Raw genomic sequence first — 21,989 nt, 5'->3', positions numbered from 1 at the left:
TTAATGATGGCACATTCTTTTCTAGTGTCAAAGATTAACATGATAACTTGCATATTAAAGTTAGTCCAGACACACTGCTAATGGAGGAGACATACAAAATTAATTTCTGCAGCACCTCATAAATTATGATCACTCACTCTTCCCTGCCTGATGCTTTGTCTTGGCAAGAGCTGCATGCAGACTTAGAATGGGTGCCCGTCAGTTCCTAGTGGGACATCTTATGCTCCAGAGGAATTTGGAGAGCTCGGGTGTATTCCCTTCAAGTCCTTAATCACTGCCAGTCTTCTGCTGGGTGTTCCCCTGCTGGCATGTGTGCACTTCATCACCAGCCAGGTTGTGATTTGGCAGGCATTTTTGTTTTAATAGTTAATAAGGCAATGGAACTGAGCTGAGATGAGAAGAGTGTGGAAGGTGGGGTAAAGAATGGGAGAGAGGAAGGAAGAGCTGCTCTCTCTTCATGCAGGAGATTCTCCATGTAGAGTTGGGGACAGCATCTTTGGGTAACTGCTCCTTGAGCCCTATAGAGGACCAACGCTCGGCCAACACAGGAACCCAAGCCCAGTCTTTGAGAGCTCAGGCTCTGGAGTTTGAATGCCTGAGAGTGAGACCTGGTGCAGGATCTCAGGCAATTTGCTTAACTTCCTCAAGCCTCATTGTGTGCACCTGTCAAACAGGGAAAATAATGATACCTACCTGATAGCAATATATGTTTTAAATTTTGGTATAACTTACATACAGTGAAATGTACAAGTCTGAAGTGTACAGCTCAGTGAATTTTTTTTTACATTTGTAGACACCCGTGCAACCACAACCCATGTCAAGATATAGCATATTTCCATTACCCAGAAAGTTACATATGGATATTTAAAAAAATATGATAATAATAGCTTCCATTTTCATGGTGCTTACCATGGGCCAGGTTTGCTGCTCTAAGTGCTTCACATATTCTTATTTCATTCCCACAGTCTTGTGAAGGGAGGTGCTCTTATTATCTCCACTTTACAGACAAAGACACAGAGATTTAGAGAGATTAAGTGACTTGTCCAGGGTCCCACAGACAGTAACTGAGATTCCTGCTCTTAGCATCCATCCTGTACTCCGCCTTATCGAGGGGCCTGGTACTTATTAAGTGTGTCAGAAGAATGAGAATGGCGCCTCCTTAATGTCTGACAGTTCTTTCCATTCCTCCTCCTCACAGTCCAGTTTATCCCTTTGCCTTATCTTGGGCCAGTAGGCTGTGCGTGATGCTCTAGCAGGAGAGCCCTTGAGGGAAAGGACCAGGTTTTAGCTACATTTCCATCCCAGTTTCAACAGCCAGGTGCATGGTAGATACTCTAGAAATAGTCGTTGGCTGTTGTGCCCTGCAAACCCTGCTTTCCGGTTCCTATTCTATTGGCCTTACTTGGTAAAGTGACAGTATTGACAAACATACTGGTTAGGTCACCTGGGCAGTTTGGGCTGCTTACCCCTCTTTGGACTCTGCCTAAACCTTGTCTTTGTGATGAGCTAAGTTTCAAGCGAAAACCTCTCATGTTACCAAGCCCCTCTAAGCTCCCTTGTCCCAACTTCCTGTGTTCATATATCCCCAGTCAGTCCCTGTCCAGACCCCAGCTGCTTTTCCTTCTCCTCTTCCTTGCTTCTGTATCTTCCTTCCCCTCCTTTTCCTTTCTTTTCATTTCATTGTGGTCTTCATGATCATCACCAGATAAACTTTAATAAATTGCTCTCTGCTAAATGCACTGTGATTGCTTATTATAAATTCTTTATGGAAGGAGGTCATGTACCATGTATCTTCCATATAGTTGAATTCATGCTTGCACATTTATATGAAATCATTCTCAGGCCTTTGTCCCTTTGACATCTTCATCTGAGTGTCTTACAGGTACTCAAACTCAACACTTCCAAAATTGTATTCATTCTGTTCACGAAAACTTCCTCTTCTTCCATTATTTTTCTGCCGGTCATTTGGAGTTAGCCTTCAGATCTTCTTGTGCCTTATGTTTCACTTTCAATAAATCACTAAGGCCTTTGAATCTTTCCCACATATGCCTTGAGTCTGGTCACTTCTCTCAGTCTTTACCACTTATGTCCTGGTCCTATACACCCCAGTGCTTGGCATTTGCTAGGCACTCCATAAATATTTGTCCAGATGAAAAATAAATGAAGATGCCACGCAAGGACAAGTACACGCCATGAGTCCTCCTCCATTTATTGTTTTCACGTTTTATGTGAGCACATAACGCAGTCAAATGAATGAAAACCATTAGCTTTTCTCAGGTTCTTTTTAGAGCTAAAATTCCACAACTTGATGTCAAAAGCAGCTAATCACTACTGAACTTAATCTAGAACATTAACATTAAAACTCAAAATACAAAAAATCTCTTAAAGAATTTAGTGCCAGAAAAAGCTGTTTCTCTTGAGGAACTGGTTCCCTTCTACTTCAGTGATCCATACACTCTAGAACTTGGATGATCTCCTTCATTGTCCGGACAGTTTATCACACAAGTGAGGAGCTACATTTTGTGGGTAATTGAAGCCCTTATGTTACCTTTTACTTTGGCGTGTCATCTCCTTTTTGCATCTTTTTGAACTAAGGTAGCATAGGAAGGAATATATGTAACTAAGAATAAATGTATCAACAAGTCATGCCTAAAATAAAATATTAATGTCATTTTCATAGGAGTGCAATCTGAGATTCATCGGCAGGGACTGAACATAGTGGAAACACAATGTGTTTCATCGTATGTTTTTATACTGTTCCCGTCAATTGACTGGTTCTTTTCTTTATTACACTTGGACTACCCCATGGGTAAGGACCATATGTCGTCCTCCCTCTGTACAGAAAGCTCGTTACATGTTGTTGACTGACATGTATTCTCTTTACTTCCTCCCTTCTCACACTTTCCTGATTTCCTCTTCATTGGCTTCAGAATCGAAACAGGATCTCTTTGATCCTCTCATTTAAATTTTGGGCCTAAATGGGTGATTCATTTCTCAAGTCACTCTTTTGCTTTGGGCCTTCCAGGGGAGGGCTCATGTCGGTTCTGTCACAAGAATGGAGAAATGAAGCAGGCGAAACCCCCTGCCCCCTGAAGGCTGTCTCTCTTCTCTGCCTTAGCTGAGTGCTTCTAGAAAAGAAAAGCAGGCCAGAAGGAGAAATTCTTCCCATTTTCATTTTTATTTGGGCAGGATCAGGGGGAGGGGGAGCATAGCAATGGTTTTTCCTTCCTCTTTGGAGTTTGCGTCCAATTCTTCAGCTTGTTTGAAAGCTGTTACACTTGTCTGTTCTCCCTTTGTAATAAACAACACTAGATTTTAAGTGTGTGGGGCTGTGAGAGGGACCCCAGTTTCCTCTCCTCTGGAGCTGTTACGGGGAAGGTGAGGGAAGGAGAGAATCAGATGATGATTGGAAACAATTACACAGCCCTTCCATTTTGCTAATGCTTGAGTCCAGGAGAATTTTCTCATTTAATTCTCTGAAATGAAGGGCCCCTCTGTTGGCCTTAAAGTGCAAACGAGAGGCTTTTAGTGTGTGCTTGTCTCAGAAATGGAATGCCGGCGGCTCATATTGATCCAAAGCATTGCTGTTGGTTTTTGTTCTTTTTGGTATGTGTAAGTTTTGTGATGCCAGCGATACAGAATTATACGTGTGCAGCTTGAGGATTGCCAGTAAGTGGCATGATTATTCTACGTTGCAAGCAGAAGTGTACAAGGAAGTTCAGAGAACGCTTGCCTGAGCCTTCTTTTAGTCTCTCCACATACAAAAGGGAGTATGAAAATCTGAGGCGTATACCCCAATCATTTCAGTTTATTCCCTCCTCTCGGAACTCAATTCTCTGGAGTTTGGTATTTCAGACAAAGGACACTTGGTTTGAATGATGCAGAGAACAGCTTCTAGTCCATTTTATTCCAGTACGCCTGGACCAAGGTGTTTTGTCAAGTGTACGTGTCAACTACTGGAGTTTCGATGTGCTCTGCTTTGGACTCAAAAACTTCCTAGGTGTGGCATCAGATCCCTATGCCTCATTACACTTAATACAGGCACATCCAATTTTATTGCACTTCACAGATACCACATTTTTTTTTTTTTTTTTTTTATGAATTGGAGGTTTATGGCAACCTTCTGTTGTCAGATGACGGTAAGCATTTTTTTTTAACAATAAAGTATTTAAAAATGAAGGTATGTATTTTTTTTTAGACATAATACTATTGCACACTTAATAGACTACAATGTAGTGTAAACAATACATGCACTGGGAAACCAAAACAACTTATGTGACTGGTTTTATTGTGGTATTTCACTTTGTTGTGGTGGTCTGAAGCCGAACCTGCAATATCTCTGAGGTACGCCTATAACTACAACTGAATTTGTATGTTTTATTTGGATCCTCTTATGGGCATTTTAATCCCCATTTTTGGAGGAAGAGAGGTAAAGTGACGTATTTGACATCACGCGTCCTGGCAGTAGTCAGTCGGGGATTCAGACCTAGGTCTCTGGACCCTCAATCCAGAGTTCTGCCCACTTCTCCATAACTGCCTTTAGGATCAGATGAAGCCAAGGATGGAAAGATGTGACAAGAGCGGCTGCTCAGGGGAAGTGGTGAAGGTGAAGAAACACACGTGCAGTTCTCCTCCCGGACACCCTTCTTCCATCCCCTAGCTACTGCCATGTGATTTCTTCAGGGACAGCACAGGGTAATGAATAGTGAAATAACCCAACACCAGATAGGTTTCTGATTCTGAGAGGTGCCCTCGGTGTAGGCAGACAGGGCTCTCTCTCTCTGAAATCAGCAAAGACTCGTTCACTCATCTAACACTTCCTAGGATCCTACCGTGTGACAGACATTGTGCTCTGAGCTGCAGGAGACATGACTTGATGGAGATTAGGTATCTCACCCCACGCTCTCACTGTCTTCTGGGAAACAGGGAGTGAGAGGTTTGAAGGTCATGATTGCTGTCTGCTAGCCAACTGCAGTGAGACGGGTAAGCTCAGGTTATTCAATCAATTGGAGTTGAATAAATGGTTGGTTGAATTTTAAAAAATGAAAGGAGTGACTAAACTGATGACTAAATCACCGAGTTGATGAATGTTCATTATTATTTAAATCTATGATTCTAGGACTGCGATTTGTTGTTCGTTTTATTCCCCTGGTACTGTAACCTTCACTAAAACATACAAAACAACCAACCATTAAACAAACCAGCCAGCCAGGGTCTTGGAATTCCTACTTAAGGCTAGCTTAAGGGAGCTAACGAATTCAAAGGGTGGCTGCCTTCACTTTGCAGAATCTCAAAGTTGGGAATAATTGTTTGTACTCATGAGCCTGTGAGTGAAGTTGGAACAGTGCTGGCATTGGAGTCTACCGTGAAATCTTGCCTCTGTTGGAGTCACACTAGCTAACTGACCCTACGCTGGGCAAGCTGCTTAGAGTTCCTATTTTCTCATCTGTAAAATGGGGACAATGCCGTATACAGAACAGATTTTGGTAAGGGTTAAGTAGTTTCCCAATATGGTGCCCAGAACCCAGCAGGAGTTCAACATATGTTACCTAGCTCTCATACTTGGTATTCCACTCAGCCACTCCCTTTCATTCTCAATAGATTTCTAGACAAACGGTTTCTACCCTTTATTAAAATTTGACTCCTACTGCTGAGAAAACCCTGTTTGAGTATGTGACCACAGATTAGCTCAGAAAGACTGGTTAAGTAAAGATTGAAACTCATGGAGCCAGGGAATCATGTGAGTCTCCAGAGGAGACAGGGGTTGGGGTGAAGGGATTAAAGGATCTGTGTAGCATAGTACAAAAGAAAGGCAGTGGGGTCAAGGATGATATGCTCTGGAAGGGTGTGGGTGGTACTCACTGTTATAATAGGTATCCTAAGTGCTTCTAAATGGATTTGAATTTCAGATGTCACTGAATTGGAACAAAATGCGGGCAAAGGATGTAAGACCCAGCTCCTGCCAGTCAAAGAGCTACCTTGACTCATTTCTCCTCTTGCATGAATTTGAAATGTTTCATGGAGCACATTGCTTTGATGAGAATCCTCCTTTAAAGACTGTCCGGATTGTCCAGTGTAGAGGCCAGCTGGTTCAGCCCCAAGCTTTTCATTGGCTTCTCCTTCCATTAGCCAGGGTTAGGAGATGGATGAGACAGTCTTCTAAGGCTGAGCTACACTCCTCTGGTGTGGCATCGTGAATGTAATCATTCTAAGCATTAGGGAACAAATCAAATTTTGGGTCACTACTCAGTTGGCCATATCTGCACCTTTATATTCCTAAAAGCACTTTCGATGGAGCTAGACTGTGGTTTAATGAGTGTGCTGGTTAGGGAGGAGGTTGGTCACAGTGGCGGTGTAAGTGATCCTGGAAAGTGCAGAGGGGTAACCGAAAGTCGAAGCACCTGTCAGGACACACTGATTATGTGTCATATATAACATAATATTGGACACACTGATTATGCCCTAAGAGCTTGCAGAGGTGTGATAATGGGCCATCTCTGCAGCCACTTCATACTATCAGAGAAATGTTGATGGGAGTCTTTTCATTACTTGCTAGTTGAGGCAGTGAAATGGGCTTCATGATTAGATCCTAACTTGATAAACCCTAAAATGAGTCTGTTATTCTCTCCAGCATTCAAAATGCATATGCTTACACATCTATATAGTATATTTAAACCCATCAGCAAGTTCGATTCTGCCTCTGAACTGTAACCCAAGTCTGTCCATTTTCCTTTTTCTCTCCTGCGACAAACTAATCAAGTTTTTATCTCCTTTCCCCTTCACTGTTACAGTAAGGAGGCAGGGTAGTTTAGTAGATGTGAAAATGGGCCCTGAGATCACATTTTCTATGTTTAAATCCCAGCTCTGCCACTTACTAGCTGTGTAATCTTAGGCGAGTTACTGAATCTCTCTGAGTTTTAGTTTCCTCATCCGTAAAATAGGTACAATGATAGACTTCTTCAAAGAGAGACTGCCTGGTAGAGAGTAAGGGCTCAATAACCATTAGACTTCTTTTTCCCCTCTATGAAAAGCCTCCTCAGTCTTCTCCTACCTTCCGCTCTAGGCCCACCCCCTACCCTCTATTAAAAATACAAAAACAAAACCTCTTTATCTCCACCCAGTAATCAAACTCCTTACCATGGGCCACAGGGCCTGATGAGACCTGGCCCCGGCCAAACTCTCATATTATGCTTCCCATTTCCTATAATCTGGCCACACTTATTTCCACGTGATTCCTCCAACACGTTGAGCACATTTCTACCCCAGGGCCTTCACATGCTGTTTCCTCTGCTTGGAATGGTTCTTCCCTGAGATCTTTCTAGGCTGTTCCCTTCTCACCCTCAGGTCTCAGCTCCAGTTCTCCGTCTCAGAAGCCTTCTTAACTACCCCGCATGGAACAGTCTTCCCTGCACCTCCAGACTCTCTTCCTCAGGTTACCCAGTTAACTGTCTTGCTGGGAGCTATTGGCATTTGCTGTAATAGCATCAACTCTCAGGGCTCTTCCCATGTCTCCTGTAATCGTGATCATTTTTGTGTACAAGAGCTCCAGGAGGACTCTCTCTCCCAATAGCCAGCCCCTGCCTTCTCTGGCTGCCCTCAGGCAGCAGGGCCTGCTTTGCCTGGGCACTGAGAGCACCTGAAGTGCCCGGGACCACCCATCCCCAAGGTCTAAATACTCCAGCTGCTTCACCCCTGTGGCCCACACTGTCCCCAGAGCTCCCCTTCTGTGAGACTTGAAGGCTACCTGGCCTCCTTCCCTTTATGGTCCCACTTCCCTACTCCCCTTCCAGTGTTTTCTGGAACACCTCCTTATTTAATACACCTTCACCCAAACCTCATCTCAGAGTTTGCTTCTGGAAGATCCAACCTAAGACAATTATTATCTTCTTAAATTGTTTCTGATGTCCCACTAGAACAGGATATCCATGAGAATAGTGCCTGTTACAATAAATTATGTCTATATATGTTTAAGGATATAAATATATGCATATAGCCTATCAGAGCTTACAAATTATATTTATAACCAGTGTGACATTTTTGGACATAGCCACACTCACATCACTGTGTAAATTCCAACAATTACACATCAGTCTACTCTTCCTGCCATCACTATGCTTCTGAATGGCAAACACTAACTTGTTATAGGGGTTCGCTTGTAGGTTTAGTGCAGTATCATGCTTTATGTTAAATATAAAGGATATATGGCAAAGGCAATAGCTTGGTTTGGACTTTAAGTGGGTATCTAGTATAAAGTTCTGAACGTATGTTTCTTCTTTAGGATTTACTGCCTAATTATATTTTCACCCCTGTAAGATACCTGAAGAGAAAGTTTGCAGTTGCTGAGTTCTGAAATCTCTAAATAGGCTGTGTTTGTTGAGCTGGGGAGACATATTCTGGCCCTCAGGGTTCGTAATGTGGAGATGTATGTCATGGCTGAGGCAGGCTGGAGGGGGAGTGAGGAGTGATTCTGACATTGTACTTAGGCGTGTTTCTGGGAAGGTAAGGAGAGTGAACCACGAGGAGCTGCTGAAGAATGCGCGGGGGCACAACAGTGGTAGGGTTGTAAAAGGCTTGTAACCTGATCTGGAGTATTAAGTTTGTGAGTAGTTACTGATTTCCCAGTGGGTGGAATCACTTTCCTTCATGAGGCGCTGGCTGGAGGAAGGCGGTTGTGAGAACAAACTGCTATCAGATTAGAGCTGTGTGTGGCGGTCCTCCTTCGTGGCTAGCTGATGGAACCAAGTGGCCTCTGGCATCTGCAGATGCTCCCCCTACCAAACAGAAGGAAAGCGGCCGAGCAGAGCAGCACTGGCCCTGCTCAGCTTTGCCTGGGGAGAATGTTGGGTTTCAATTAGGGGTCTTCCCTGCTTGCCAAAAGGCTGGGGGTGGGCAGTGTGGGAGAGCAGGGCAAACCTTGGCCATCACAAGTTCCTCGCTCTCCTCCAGGAGGGTTGCGCGGAGCTGAATTCGCCTTTCAGTCAATAGGAACTTGACCAAAGCAGAACGACTTTCACTTTAAAGCCTGTGAAAAAACGAACAAGATTGAGGAGTCCATTAACCCATGCTGGTGATAACGTAAGGGGCTGGCTGTGAGTGGAGCGAAATTCCAAGCGAAGGCTGCCACAGGCCGGCTTAGAAATGGGGTAACCACACCGAGGACATGACTGAGGCCCTGACACACACACCTTGTGGGTTTGTTTAACCTTTCTCCCCACAGTAAGAGAGGGATTCCCAAACGTTCTCAAGTGTCTCTGTTCTGCTGGTGGAGCCAGGATGTACCTGGGATGGAAGATCAGCAAACATTTCCCTAGTGGGGCCATAAGGTGCCAGTCTCGTCTTCATATGTTTCATGAGTGATTCTTTTGGCTCTACCTCCCTTCACCTCAGCTTCAGGGAGGAGAGGCAATGCCTTCTTTCTATGGGCATTGCTGTGTATCCAGAGTCCTCTGCAGACCCTCCCTCAGTTCTGGGATGAGGTACATGCAGATTACTGTAGGACTGGTACTGAACTGGTACCTCTCAAAAAACCACGGGGGACGATGGTGTACACCAACTACTGGAGACGGTTTGGATTTAGAATGTGGAGCAGTTACACCTTTTGTCCTCAGCTTTGGACCTCAGCTTCATTTCTGGGATGTTAATGAGAACCTTACTGTTCGTCCTGTTACATAGACGATAGCCACGTAATGTGGGAAATGGGAAGATGAAATTCTAGTCTGGATACTACAGGAGCACAGAACAGGGTCACCCAAGTCAGAGTTGGGGTGTCAGGAACATTGTCCTAGGGGATTTGGCAACTAAGGTAAGACCTAGGAGGCAGGGAGGAGTTAGTCAGGTGAAGATGGGTGGGATAAGTACATTCTGGGCAAAGAAAATAGCATGCAAAAACTCAGAAGCAGGAGAGGAGAGGCTATGGTGGAGTGATGCAGGAGGTGGAGGGTGGAGAGGTAAGGAAGGGCCTGCCCACTAAGGGCCTTCAGCTATGCCAGAGCAGCGGTCAAACTCACCCCTGGGAGACTACTGAAGCCCTTCAAGGAGGGAAGTCCCGTGGTCAGGTTTGGATTTGGGGAAGTTTCCTGCTGCTGAGATTGGGAGTGGGAGGTCAGTTTGGGAAACTTGGAACAGAGGATGCAGGAAGTTGGCTTGGGGGTGAGATGGGTTTGACTTCCTGATGGAGAAGATGTTGGGGATAGAGAGAGGGAGAAATCAAGTCTGCTTGGCTGACTGTGTGCCTGAGGGTGTCTTTGCTCAGAGTGAGCAAAGAAGGAGCAGGTTTGTGGGGAAGACAGCAAGTTCAGATGTAGTTCTTAGGAGTGTTTTCCTCTGGGGCTGCGGTTGTGGCTGAGATCACAGATATATCTGTGGCCTGATGCACCTCAAGGTGGTTTTCCAAAGTGGACAAAGGATACATTTTGATCTTTCCGTGGAGCTGATACTGGGGAGAAGGAGGTGACGAAAAGGACCATCTTATCTGAAGTATACCTGAGTCGTGAAGTTATTGCAAAAGCATATCACACTTCAAGAGAGCTGTGAATTCAGGCAGTGGCATCTTCTGCCATAGGATAAAAGTTTCTCGGAAAAGGAAGATTCCAGAGCCCAGAAACACTGCATTTTCCTCTCTGCAGGTCGCGTTGACAAAAGAAAACTCCTTTCTATGAAAATACAGAGTTGAGTAGCTCTGCGGGTTCCTAAGTTCCTGGTCAGAATTACAGTTTGGACTTGTCATCACTTGTTGGCCGATCTCCAGGCTTTGTGGGGCTCAGTTACCCAGGCTCTGTTAGCAGGTCTCTCACGCTCATTGCCTCTACCTATAAAGATTGATTTAAGGCTCTGCAATATTTATCTTTTAGCCGTTTCTGTTTGTTTGCTTGACATTCAAGCCACAGTTTAGAAATGCTGCTTCCTGAAGCTTTACAGACTAATGTAATTTCATAGCTCCAACTACAAATGAGAAAAATTATTTCATTTCAAAACAGAGGAGCCAGATGTTTCTGAGAAATCATGGTTCACGAGAAGACAAAGTACTTTCTGCAAAGCAGGCTATGTTATTAATGGCTTCCTCAGCTCAAATCCCTCTGACTCTCAGCACGAAGAGCCCTCGTCCTGTGGGGATGCTGGTTTTGATCACCTGTAAAGTCGGTGACTTTCAGATTGATAAACCACGGCTTCTGCTGCGGTCTGGTCTGTAGCTCCCATGACCTCAGTGGTCTGTAAACAATGCAGACATGTCCACTGTCTTTCCACCTAGCAAATACATCCTTCCTCCTGCCACTTCCTTTGGACCTCTGTTTTATGGATCATAGAGTTTTGGATGGGGATTTAATAATCATTCCGTTTAACCCTTCATCTGATACTTTGAATACCTCTTCATTATCCCTGCCCAGAGACAGCTACCTACTGCTTAAATATCTCTAGGGATGGAGAACTCACTATTAGACTTTTCCATGAGAATCTACTAATTTAGCTCAATTTTAAGTAGAATGTAAAGTCCGGTGACTTCTCAAGGAGATCTTCATTAATATCTAAAGTCTTCCAACGGGCCTTTTCCCTTGCACCCACGTCTTTGTAATAAGATCTAACTGAAGTATCTCAACTAGAATACCAACAGAATGAGCTTTTTAGGAAAAACCTGGCCTTTACTATTCTATAGCTCTGTTATATGGCCACTGACAGGTTGCCACTCCCAGGAGGTAGAGGCACCAGGGTTTTTCTTGTCTACTTAAGTCTGCCTGTTATCTCTGTTGGCTCTGCTGCTGTGATGGGCAAGCAACCCCTGGTTACATTCCCTCCCATCCCAGAATAGTGACTGGCACTTAGGGAGCCTTCAATAAGTGTAGTAGACCGACTGACTAAATGAATGAATGAGTTAATTAACTGCCTCAGTAGATTAACCCTTTGTCTACCTTTACAAACCTCCTCTCTGCAGGTCCCAGTGATCCCATTTACAGATGGAGAGGTTTTAAGTGATTTTTAATCTTGGATCACAAAAGCCTATTGCTCTATGCTTTAAAACATTGTCTTACTATGCTTTAAACTCAAGACCAGCTTTCTTTAAGGTCTTATCAAATCTTTAGCTTCAACAGAGAACAAGAATGTTGTATCAGAGGCTAGGAGTCTAGCGGGGTAGAACCCAGCACTTTTATTCTCATTTGCCATCACCTGGACTACTGCAGTGGCACATTCGCTGGTCTCTGTCTGCTCTTTGGTCTTTTCTTCCTCCAGCTGCCCTACATGCTACAATGACATGAATCACCTTTAAAAAACATCTTTTGAAGACTCCCTTTGCCCAGAGAACTATGGAAGAACAAGATTTTTGTTGTGTTTTAAATTTCCTTTATTAGAATCTTTTTTATTTTACTAGCAAAAATTAACTTTTCAGAGAGGAAGACTTTACAGTTCTTACCTAACTTAAGTGAATGCACAGTTCTTATCTTCTGATGGGGTTTAATTATGACAACATCAGTGAAGGGAGTTAAGTTTCATGAAGTTGGTGAGGTCATTCATCTCCCAAAGACAAAGAGTTTACAACTTCAAATGAACTCACCTAGTTTTTCCTACAACAAGCATTTTTACACATACAGTTTCCTCTAACAAACAAAAAGTTTCAAAGTTACAAGTTAACATCTTTTAGAAGATAACTTTTAAAACAAACTTCTGCATGAAATTTGCAGGAAATTTCTTTACCCCTTTTAATAAACAGACCTGGACAAAATTTCAACGGACTAAGTATAGATTTAACTTAAATATTATGGTAATTGGTATGTAAATATTATCCAGTCTTTTTTCTTCTCTCTCTAAACAAAGGGTAATGGCTAACTCAGCACCTTGTATTCTCAGAAGTCCTTAGGCCAACCATTTCTTGAGTCCAAACAAAGTACCATTAATCCGTGGCCCATGATTCCATCTATAACATTAAGCAAAGCTGAATCAAAATTTTTGTTGCCTGTAATTTTCTGTTTCCATAGAACTATAATCTTACACCACCCATTGCATTTAAGAATTTTCCTTTTCAATGTTATCTCCTGTTATTCTACTTCCCAGAGACTATTCTACTTACCCAGGTCCATGTACTCTATTTTTATTTTTATTAAAATTTTATTTTATTTTATTTTACTATTGAAGTGTAGTTGATTTACAATGTTGTGTTCATTTCTGCTATACAGCAGAGTGACTCAGTTATACACATATATACATTCTATTTTTAATACATTCTTTTCTATTATGGTGTATCACAAGATATTGAATATAGTTTCCTGTGCTGTACAGTAGGACCTTGTTGTTTATCCATCCTATATATATAAGTGTTTACCTCTGCTAATCCCAAACTCCCACCCCATCCCTCCCCCACCCTCCTCCCCCTTGGCAACAACAAGTCTGTTCTCCATGTCTGTGAGTCTGTTTCTGTTTCATAGTTAGGTTCATTTGTGACATATTTTAGATTCCACATATAAGTGATATCATGTGGTATTTGTCTTTCTCTTTCTGACTTACTTCACTTAGTATGATAATCTCTAGTTGCATTTATTTTGCTGCAAATGGCATTATTTTATTCTTTTTTTATGACTGAGTAATATTCCACCATTGTATACGTTGCTACATCTTGGTCCATGAACTCTAAATCACTCTCTGTTCTCTAAATCCCCACTCTCCTGATGGCAATATTATTTACTCATCAGTGACCATCTCAAATGATACCTCTTCCATTCATGCCATCAAGATTTACTGAGTAGCTACCATGATCCAGGTACTGTGTTGGGCACCTGAGATTTAGTCTGGCTGTCATGAAGCTTACACTTTGGTTGGATGAATGGACATTAATTATACTAATTAGAATTTAATTACAAACTGACATTAGTGCTCTGAGAGAAGGGATGCAATTCTATCAGAGCCTATAAAGTCTTCTATGAACCTTCCAATCATAGATCATTTCTCTCTTCTGAAGCCCTCATGGTATTTTATGACTCTACGAGTCTGAATTCTTTGGTTGTGAGTGACATAAACCTAGTCTGATAAATTTAACCGAAAATAAATGTATTTGGATGATAGCGAGCAGTTTAAGAGTCAGAGGAAAAGCTGGGGAACCAGTCTTCAGAGAGGGGAGATTCAGAATAGCCCTGGGAGAGGAAGCAGCAAGCCTCCCCAGGGCACTTCTGTGCAGACAGATGAGCTCCAAGAAAGATAATACCCTGTGTCTAGTGATGATGAGCACAGGCTCTGCAGTCAGACTGGATCCACCACTTACTAGCTCTGTATACTTGGGCATGTCCCTCTGTTTCCTCATCAGCAAAATGGGAGAAATAACAGTATCTACCTCCTAGACTCGAAACTTCAAACAGTGCCTGGCACATTGTAAGCGCTCAATATGTTAGCAATGTCAGCAGTAACTGTTATTAAAGTTCCCTTAAGGTTCAGATCAAGAGGTTATCCTAATTAGGGTCAGGTCCCCAACCCTGGTCCAGAGGAGGGCAGGGAGCCTTATGACAGTATCCCTAGGTTTATATCCCATAGCAGGGTGGCTCACCAGGGTGAAACCAGGGTGCTGTGCCAGAGCAGGTATAGATGCTAGGCTGACAGAACAAGAGCTGATGTCTGATTCTTCCCACCGGTATCTTATTCTGTCTTCTGCCATTGCCCTTTGTTCTGTTGCTGATCACCTCTGTCGTATTTTAAGTATCTAATGGGTGAGAACCATATATTATCTCTGTACTTCCAGAAATACAGTGCCTTCCACATCAAAGATGTTCAGCACCTACTTGTTGTATTGAATTAAAATAAAATTGGCATATATGATTCACATTTCAGCTCTAGAAGCATCTAGGTAGGGATGGCTTGAAATTTGGGGGGATTTTTTTGATCTCTCAAGGTTTGCCATTTTTAATAGAAACATAGAAAGAATGCTGTGTAGGATTTCAGAAACTTCCGGGTATTTCCTGAGACAAGCAAAGCCAAGAGAGTTACCCATCTTTGCAAAGGTTTTAATTTATTTAAAATGAAAGTCATGGTGTATGAGGGTGCAAGTGAAAAGTTGTTCATTTTTGTACTGTTTATGCCAGTGAAAAATGTCCATCAGTAGGGGTATGACTAAATGAACAAATATGTCCATAATAGAGAATACTATAAACCAGCTATAAATAATTAACGTTGATCCTTCTGTGTAATAACATAGAAGGTGCTCCAGAAAATATCGGTGAATGAAAACAATCAAGGTACAGAACAATATGTGCAGTATAGTCCCCTTTTATAAAAAGGCAACAAAACCAAAATGACACTAAATGTTTTTGTACTGATAACATACATATGTAAAACATATAAGAAGATCTTGAAAGATGATCATCACGGTGCGATATGTTTTACTTAAATGAAAAGCCAAATCAAAACGATACTACGTATTTTATACTGGTATACAAATACACATACATACATTTTTATATGCACATACACATACATCTATATAGAATAGAATAACTGGTTGGTTGCCTCTAGGGAGTAGGGGTTGTGGGAGGGGCCAGAACTGTGAATAATGTTCTAAGGAAATCTTACCCTAATTTTTAAAAAAATTTATTTATTTTTGGCTGCACTGGGTCTTTGTTGCTGCGCGTGGGCTTTCTCTAGTTGTGGCAAGTGGGGGCTACTCTTGGTTGTGGTGCGCAGGCTTCTCATTGCGGTGGCTTCTCTTGTTGCGGAGCATGGGCTCTAGGCGTGCGGGCCTCAGCAGTTGTGGCACATGGGCTCAGTAGTTGTGGCTCATGGGCTCTAGAGCGCGGGCTCAGTCGTTGTGGCGCACGGGCTTAGTTACTCCGCGGCATGTGGGATCTTCCCGGCCCAGGGCTCGAACCCGTGTCCCCTGCGTTGGCAGGTGGACTCTTAACCACTGCGCCACCAGGGAAGTCCCTTAACCTAATTTTTAATATTTGCATTTTTTACAAGAAGAAGATATTCATGAATTATTTATTTAATGAAATGTTATCTAAAAAATAAAAGAAGCTAAAAAACGAGGAAGCTCAGATGCCTCTGAACTGCCTTCATTGCAGAATGCCGGGACATTTTGCTTCCTGTCATCACCAAGGAACTGAAGGAGCTGCTGGAGCAGGATGAGATGCAGCACCAGGTCCAGGAGAAGAAGTACTGTGTCGAGTTACTCAACAGCATTTTGGAGGTCCTCAGCTGTCAGGATGCGGTGAGTCATCATGATGTTGTAGACGTCCTAGGGCTGAGTTAACTTCTAAAATATTGATGCTGATGAATAGCATTCGAAGTCTAAAGATAAAAGTCAATGGCTTTCTCAATGGGCCTACTTTTACAGTGACTAATTCCCTGGCTGTGAAAGACAGCTTGGGGACTAGAGTTAAGCGTGTAGCATTTTGTCACCATATTTCTTGTCAGACAGGCTTTCTCAGGGTGTAGGTATGGACATACTGCAGACTTTTTAGATTGCCTGTCCATTTACTAAAGCCCTGGTTTGCAGGGATGAGGGTAGGAAAGTTTTTCTATGTCTACATAGCCAAGAAAACCCCACTTCCCTGCTTCCTTGGCTGATTTTCCTTGGTTTTGTTTCTCCAGTTATCTCCTGCAGTGGTGAAACGGTTAAGACTCTTTGTGGATGAGCAGACTGCTCATGCCTAGACCCTTGAGATAGGTTGAGGCGTTAGGTGATGATAGAGAGATGGCTGTGGCAGTGAAGCCAATGTAATATTGGTCAACATCATTCAGAGATTAGGTAGGAATGAGACCAAAAGGAAAGTCTCAGGGGGAGTAAGTAGAGGGCTTCCAAAGGGCAGAGTCTCCAGAAGATAATGAGGGAGACAGAGTGGTGATAATGGTAAAGACTGAGAGGCAGTGATTAAACACAGGACTAGAATTCTTGAGACTTGGAAGACAGAGATAAACATTCTTGATTTGACTCAGGTTCCTTTTGCAGCCTTAGATTGTCCTTGAATAATGTCCGGGAATATCTGCCCTTATGTGGGCTGCTTTCAGAGGACTGGGTAGACCCAAACAACCAATAAATCTTTTCTAAGTATTTGTGTGACCATTCTCTCCATCCCCTCTCCTCCCTAGAAAATCCTCAGAGAAGGGCTTTCTGGATGAATGGTGTCTATGATTGACTGTATTAGAAAACTCTGCAAAACAGTATTTTTTTCCTGCTCATATCCCATAGTCAACCATTATTATCAATTTCCCTGTATGTCTGTCTCCTGTCTTGTCCTTTCCGCTCTTACCATCCTAATTAAGTTTTTCTCATCTCATTTTTAGGTAAATGAGATACATAGCTAGCTTCATTTGTTCATTCATTCATTCATTTGTACATATGATGTACCAAGTATGTGCCAGGCATTGGGTACACAAAGGCATGTCTTTTTTCTTAAGAAAATACTTATAAACATATAAATAAGCAATTGCAATATAATATAATGACTAAAATCTAGATGCATACTAGGGGTACTGGAACTACAAAGACTGTGTGTGTGTGTGTGTGTGTGTGTGTGTGTCTGTGCGTGTGTAAGCATTTTTGTCGAGGAAGCCTTCACAAGAGAAGTGAAGCTTCAGCTGGGTGTTCAAGAGTGAATAGTTAATGATCACAGCTGCTACTTAATTTGCTGTTTCCTAGGCATTGTGCTAAATGCACTCCAAGCCTTCTTTCTGCTCACCCTGATCACTGCTAAGGATTATCATTCCCATTTTATAGATGAAAACCTGAAATTCACAGACTTAAAAGTTCAAGGCCAAACAGCAAATAAATTGTAGGGTGAAAATCGAAACCCAGGTTGGTCCAACTCCAAAGTCTGCATAATCATAGGCATTGGGGATATAAAAGCATGGTCTTTTCCCTCTCATTTTTTCCTATCCTCATCCTTTTTTGGGGGAGAGGGAGTATAATGCCCCAAAGCTTGGATATCTAAAATTCACTCTGTGAGAATGTCATGGTGATGGTGTTATTTTCATAAGCATGTTCACTAGCCAGCTATTGAACTGGTTCCACTCTGTGTTATTCTATCTTTAAAAAAAATTTAGGGGAATGTTTGATCTTACTCTCACAGTGTAAAAACATGATGGTTGGCCTATTATTTCTCCAGAAACTTCCCAAAGAATGTTGCCTCTTCTTGTTGAAAAGAATTTACAGTGTTTCTTACATTTTAGTAGTGCTCATGTCCGTTTTCATGGGGAAAAAAATCCTAGATGCTTGGGACTACACTAGTGGACCCTGGTTTGAGGAACAGACTTATAATGTGTTCTGCCAATTTCCTAATTTGGGTAGAGGGATGGCCCCAGTACATAGTTTATTTGTTAAGCAGCGATGCTAGGCTCTGCCTGTCCCATGGGAGTGGCCCCCTAGAATTCTATGCTGGCAGGTTGTCATCACTTTGCACATTGGGTGACACCAGACCCTGGTGAGAAGAGGCTGCTCTCTCACACACCCTGAATACTTGGGACTTCAAAGCCAAGAATAAGTGGGAGGCTCTGAGTTCCCCTTGGTGGTTTGTGGCAGCTGGACTTGAGGCGTGTGGGTGGTGCGGTGTCACTCCTCACTGCCTCCGAGCGCACTGCTTTTATAGTGACTTCTGAACGTTGGGGACTAGCCCGCCTCTTTCCCAGGATGAGCAACCGTCTTTGCTGATGAGTTGTTAAATACCGTTATTACCGTTGGGTTTGGTACAATGTTGGTACAGTGTGTGAGCTTCACATCTAACTTCTCCAGCTCATGAAGATGGAAATCTCTCCTCTTCTCAAAAGCTTTTTCTTTCGCGAAGAAGATTCATTCAGCAACCACTATAACTTTGAGTTAAACCAGAAATCAGAAGTTGCAAAGTATCTAATCTAAATCTCTCTTATTCTAGTATATGGCAACTGTCAACTCTGCCTACACGTTACATCACCCGAGGAGCCTTTTTAAAAGTAGCTGTTGCTAAGTTCCAGTCCTAGTTGTTGTGATTTAGTTGCCTGGGGTTGGCCAGGGCATCGCAATAACATGTTCACCGGGTGATGATAATAGGCAGCCAGGGTGGAGGACCACAGTTCTAGTGCAAAAGGTCTTAAACATGATAGTACATCCCAGTGACCTGGAGGAGCTGTTAAAACAGGTTTCCGATCATTAGGTTTGGAGGATGGAGCCTGATCATTTATTTATTTATGTATTTATATTTTAAAAAATATTTATTTATTTAGGCTACACCGGGTCTTATCTGCGGCACGTGGGATCTTTGTTGCAGCATGTTTAGTTGCAGCATGTGGGCCTCTTAGTTGTGGCATGAGGACTCTTAGTTGCGGCATGCATGTGGGATCTAGTTCCCCAACTAGAGATCTAACCCGGGCCCCCTGTATTGGGAGCACAGAGTCTTACCCTCGGGACCACCAGGGAAGTCCCCTGATCATTTATTTTTTCTAACAAGTTCCCAGATGATATGGATACTGCTGGTCCAGGGATACACTTTAAGAACCACTACTCTAATGTGACCTAATTTTTTTTTATCTTCAGTATTCACTGGAAATGGAAGAACAGTTGGGCTCATCCTCAGTTCTTTACCTTCTTAATTGAAGGGCCCTTTCCAGTCTATAAAACTTTGCATCTTCCAATGTGGCATTTAATAAACCATAAAACGGCAGAGTCTTCAAACACATTCATTTGTACTCATCAATTCATTTTTATGCAGTAGTGGGGACATCGCCTGTACAAAGATCTGACTTTGAAAATCCAAACCATCAGGTGTGCTGTTGGTTTCTTCAGGCACTAACTCTTCAAAATTGGAAATTTCGGAGAAAAATTCAAAAGGCTCCCAGGGTAAACGTCCTGGATTTTTCTTCTGGTTGTTTGGATCCTCTCTGTTGATAACAACATAGCCATCTATTTTTTTTACTGACTTTTTCTTGGCACTGTGGGATAGTTGATCTCTCCAGCCCAAGAATGGACTATACCTACCTGAACCATTGCCCAAGGGCGGAACCACATGTAGAAATTTAGCAATTACAATGCAGTATGCCAAGCTTCCTTCTGGGGGGTATCGTGTGTTTGGGGGTTGGGAAAGAATGCTTGTCTTCAATAGACTGTCATCGTTTGGGTAATTACAGCCCAGCACAGCAGGCCTGGCATGTGGAAGCTATGTTTTCCTGTTATCACCGTATTCATTAACCCTGGGTGGCATATGACTCAGGGAGGGATGTCCACCTAAGCCTGGATGTTGATATTTTTGTAATGATAGTGTTAAATCCCCTCACTCAGCTTGCTTGCCGTTGCACTTAACATAGGAAAGGGACAGGCTCAGGTGCAGGATGAAAGGCCTTCTGCCTGTATTAACTCCTTTTCTCCCCCTCACTGAGAGCAAGTTTAATTGTCAACTTAGGTTACTTTGAAAGGTGGTTTCACACTGGCTTTGTTCTGTGCCTTGCTGGCTGCCAAGCAACTCATAAAATTTAATTTTGCGCCAGACCCGGAGAGAGTTGGCTTGCCCCCCCTCTTGAAGCAGGCTTTTTGTTTCTATGTTTCATTCCTCTGACACAGACGGGAGAGTCGTCATGTTGAACCCTGCTTAGCAATCACAGAGTGGGTAAAGGTGACTCCTGGCTCTGAAGAGAAGTTGGTGTTGGTTGTATCTGCATCACAAAGGCAGAGAATGCACAGAATCAGCTTAAAAAATAAACCCTTTGAGCCCATTGACTAGACCTGAGGGGTTTTACCGAGGCCCTCTGTTAGTCACGATTAGTTTGGGGTTTCTGGTGTTTTTATTCATCAGCTTAGACACTGGTAGAGAGGGCTTTTCCTCATGCTTTTTCTCTTGCTTGAAATTTCCTTTCCAGTTCCTGTTCTTTTTATGCAAGTAAAATCCTAAACTCCTTTAAGGTTCAGCTCAGGTAATAGTTCCTTTCTGAAATCTCACTTCTGTGTCCTCTCCACACACACCCCTCCCGCACCTGCCAACCTCAAGGCAGGTTTAAGGGCTTCCTTCTCTGTGTTCATAACTATGTGTTCAGACTGATATCACAGCACTGATTGCTTTGTGTTACACTTTCCTGTGTGTGTCCCATGCCAGGCTTTGCACACAGAAGCTCAGAGAGCAAGCCTCCCTCCCCCAACTTCACAGAGCTTACACTTTCAGCCTTCCCTCTTGCCAATTCCACTTTTACTCTCCAACTCCTGCTCCATTAAAATTCTTTCAATCCCTCAGGGGCCACACTCTCTCTCTTCTGGGCTGCTGTGTGTGCTGTTTGCAGTTGTCGGAATGCATCACCTCCTCTCTTTGCCTAGCTAAATATTCAGAAGTCAGATGAAATGTCAGTCTCCCCAAGGAAGCTTTCTCTAACCCTCCTCCACACCCCTCTCTTGTGGCCCATAGAGCTTATGCCTGCTCTGTCATAGCACCTGGGTTATCATCCTCTGTGGACCCATCTGCCTGTGTAATTGGGAGTGCCCTACCCTAGCCTGCCCTGCCCTGCAGCTCCCCCCTTCCCCTTGCCCATCCCGCACAATGCCTATCTGTTGAAGGAACGGATAAGTGAATGAATATGACTCGTCCCAATCAATGGCAGAGACTGAATTCTCCCTTGGGTCTTCCACTCTGAGTGCTAGGAGGGTGTGCTCCTAACTCTTTCTGTCTTCCTTGGGTGTCAGGTGCAGGGGTTGAATTAGTCACACTCAGTTTATGACACTTTATCCTCATTGGTCTGTGTAAGGCCCTCTCTTGTTTCGTGTGTGTGTGTGTGTGTGTGTGTGTGTGTTTCTTACCTTTATCCCTGTCTCCTGCTTCCATTCCCCTACTTCCCTTACCTGCTATGGGCGATTTGCCTACTGTGTTGAGTACACATGTGTGAGTTTGGGTGCATGTATTTTAAAACACACAAACACATACACTCACCCTCATGTCTCTTCCTTACAGAGGAGTAGACATTGACTGCAAAAGGCCATTAGCATCTTCAGTTCTGTTAGGGTCCCCATGGGCGGGGAAGGGACTGAGGCGCGCACAGGGAGTAGTCTGCTGAGAGGGTGTTCTCCGTCTAGC

General features: G+C 43.2%; 1 protein-coding gene across 1 annotated transcript in view; it reads left to right on the top strand.

Annotated features, from left to right (window-relative positions):
- Window positions 1–21,989, top strand: part of DOCK2 (dedicator of cytokinesis 2) — a 408,621-nt gene that overhangs the window by 136,799 nt on the left and 249,833 nt on the right. Inside the window, exon 26 of the mRNA XM_032626471.1 lies at window positions 16,032–16,177. Within this exon, the coding sequence (XP_032482362.1) occupies window positions 16,032–16,177 (146 nt within the window). The remainder of the gene's footprint in view (window positions 1–16,031; window positions 16,178–21,989) is intronic.

The sequence above is a fragment of the Phocoena sinus genome, chromosome 3, assembly GCF_008692025.1.
Source record: "Phocoena sinus isolate mPhoSin1 chromosome 3, mPhoSin1.pri, whole genome shotgun sequence".
NCBI classification, from domain to species: Eukaryota; Metazoa; Chordata; class Mammalia; order Artiodactyla; family Phocoenidae; genus Phocoena; species Phocoena sinus.
This window is presented reverse-complemented; position numbering and strand designations above follow the sequence as displayed.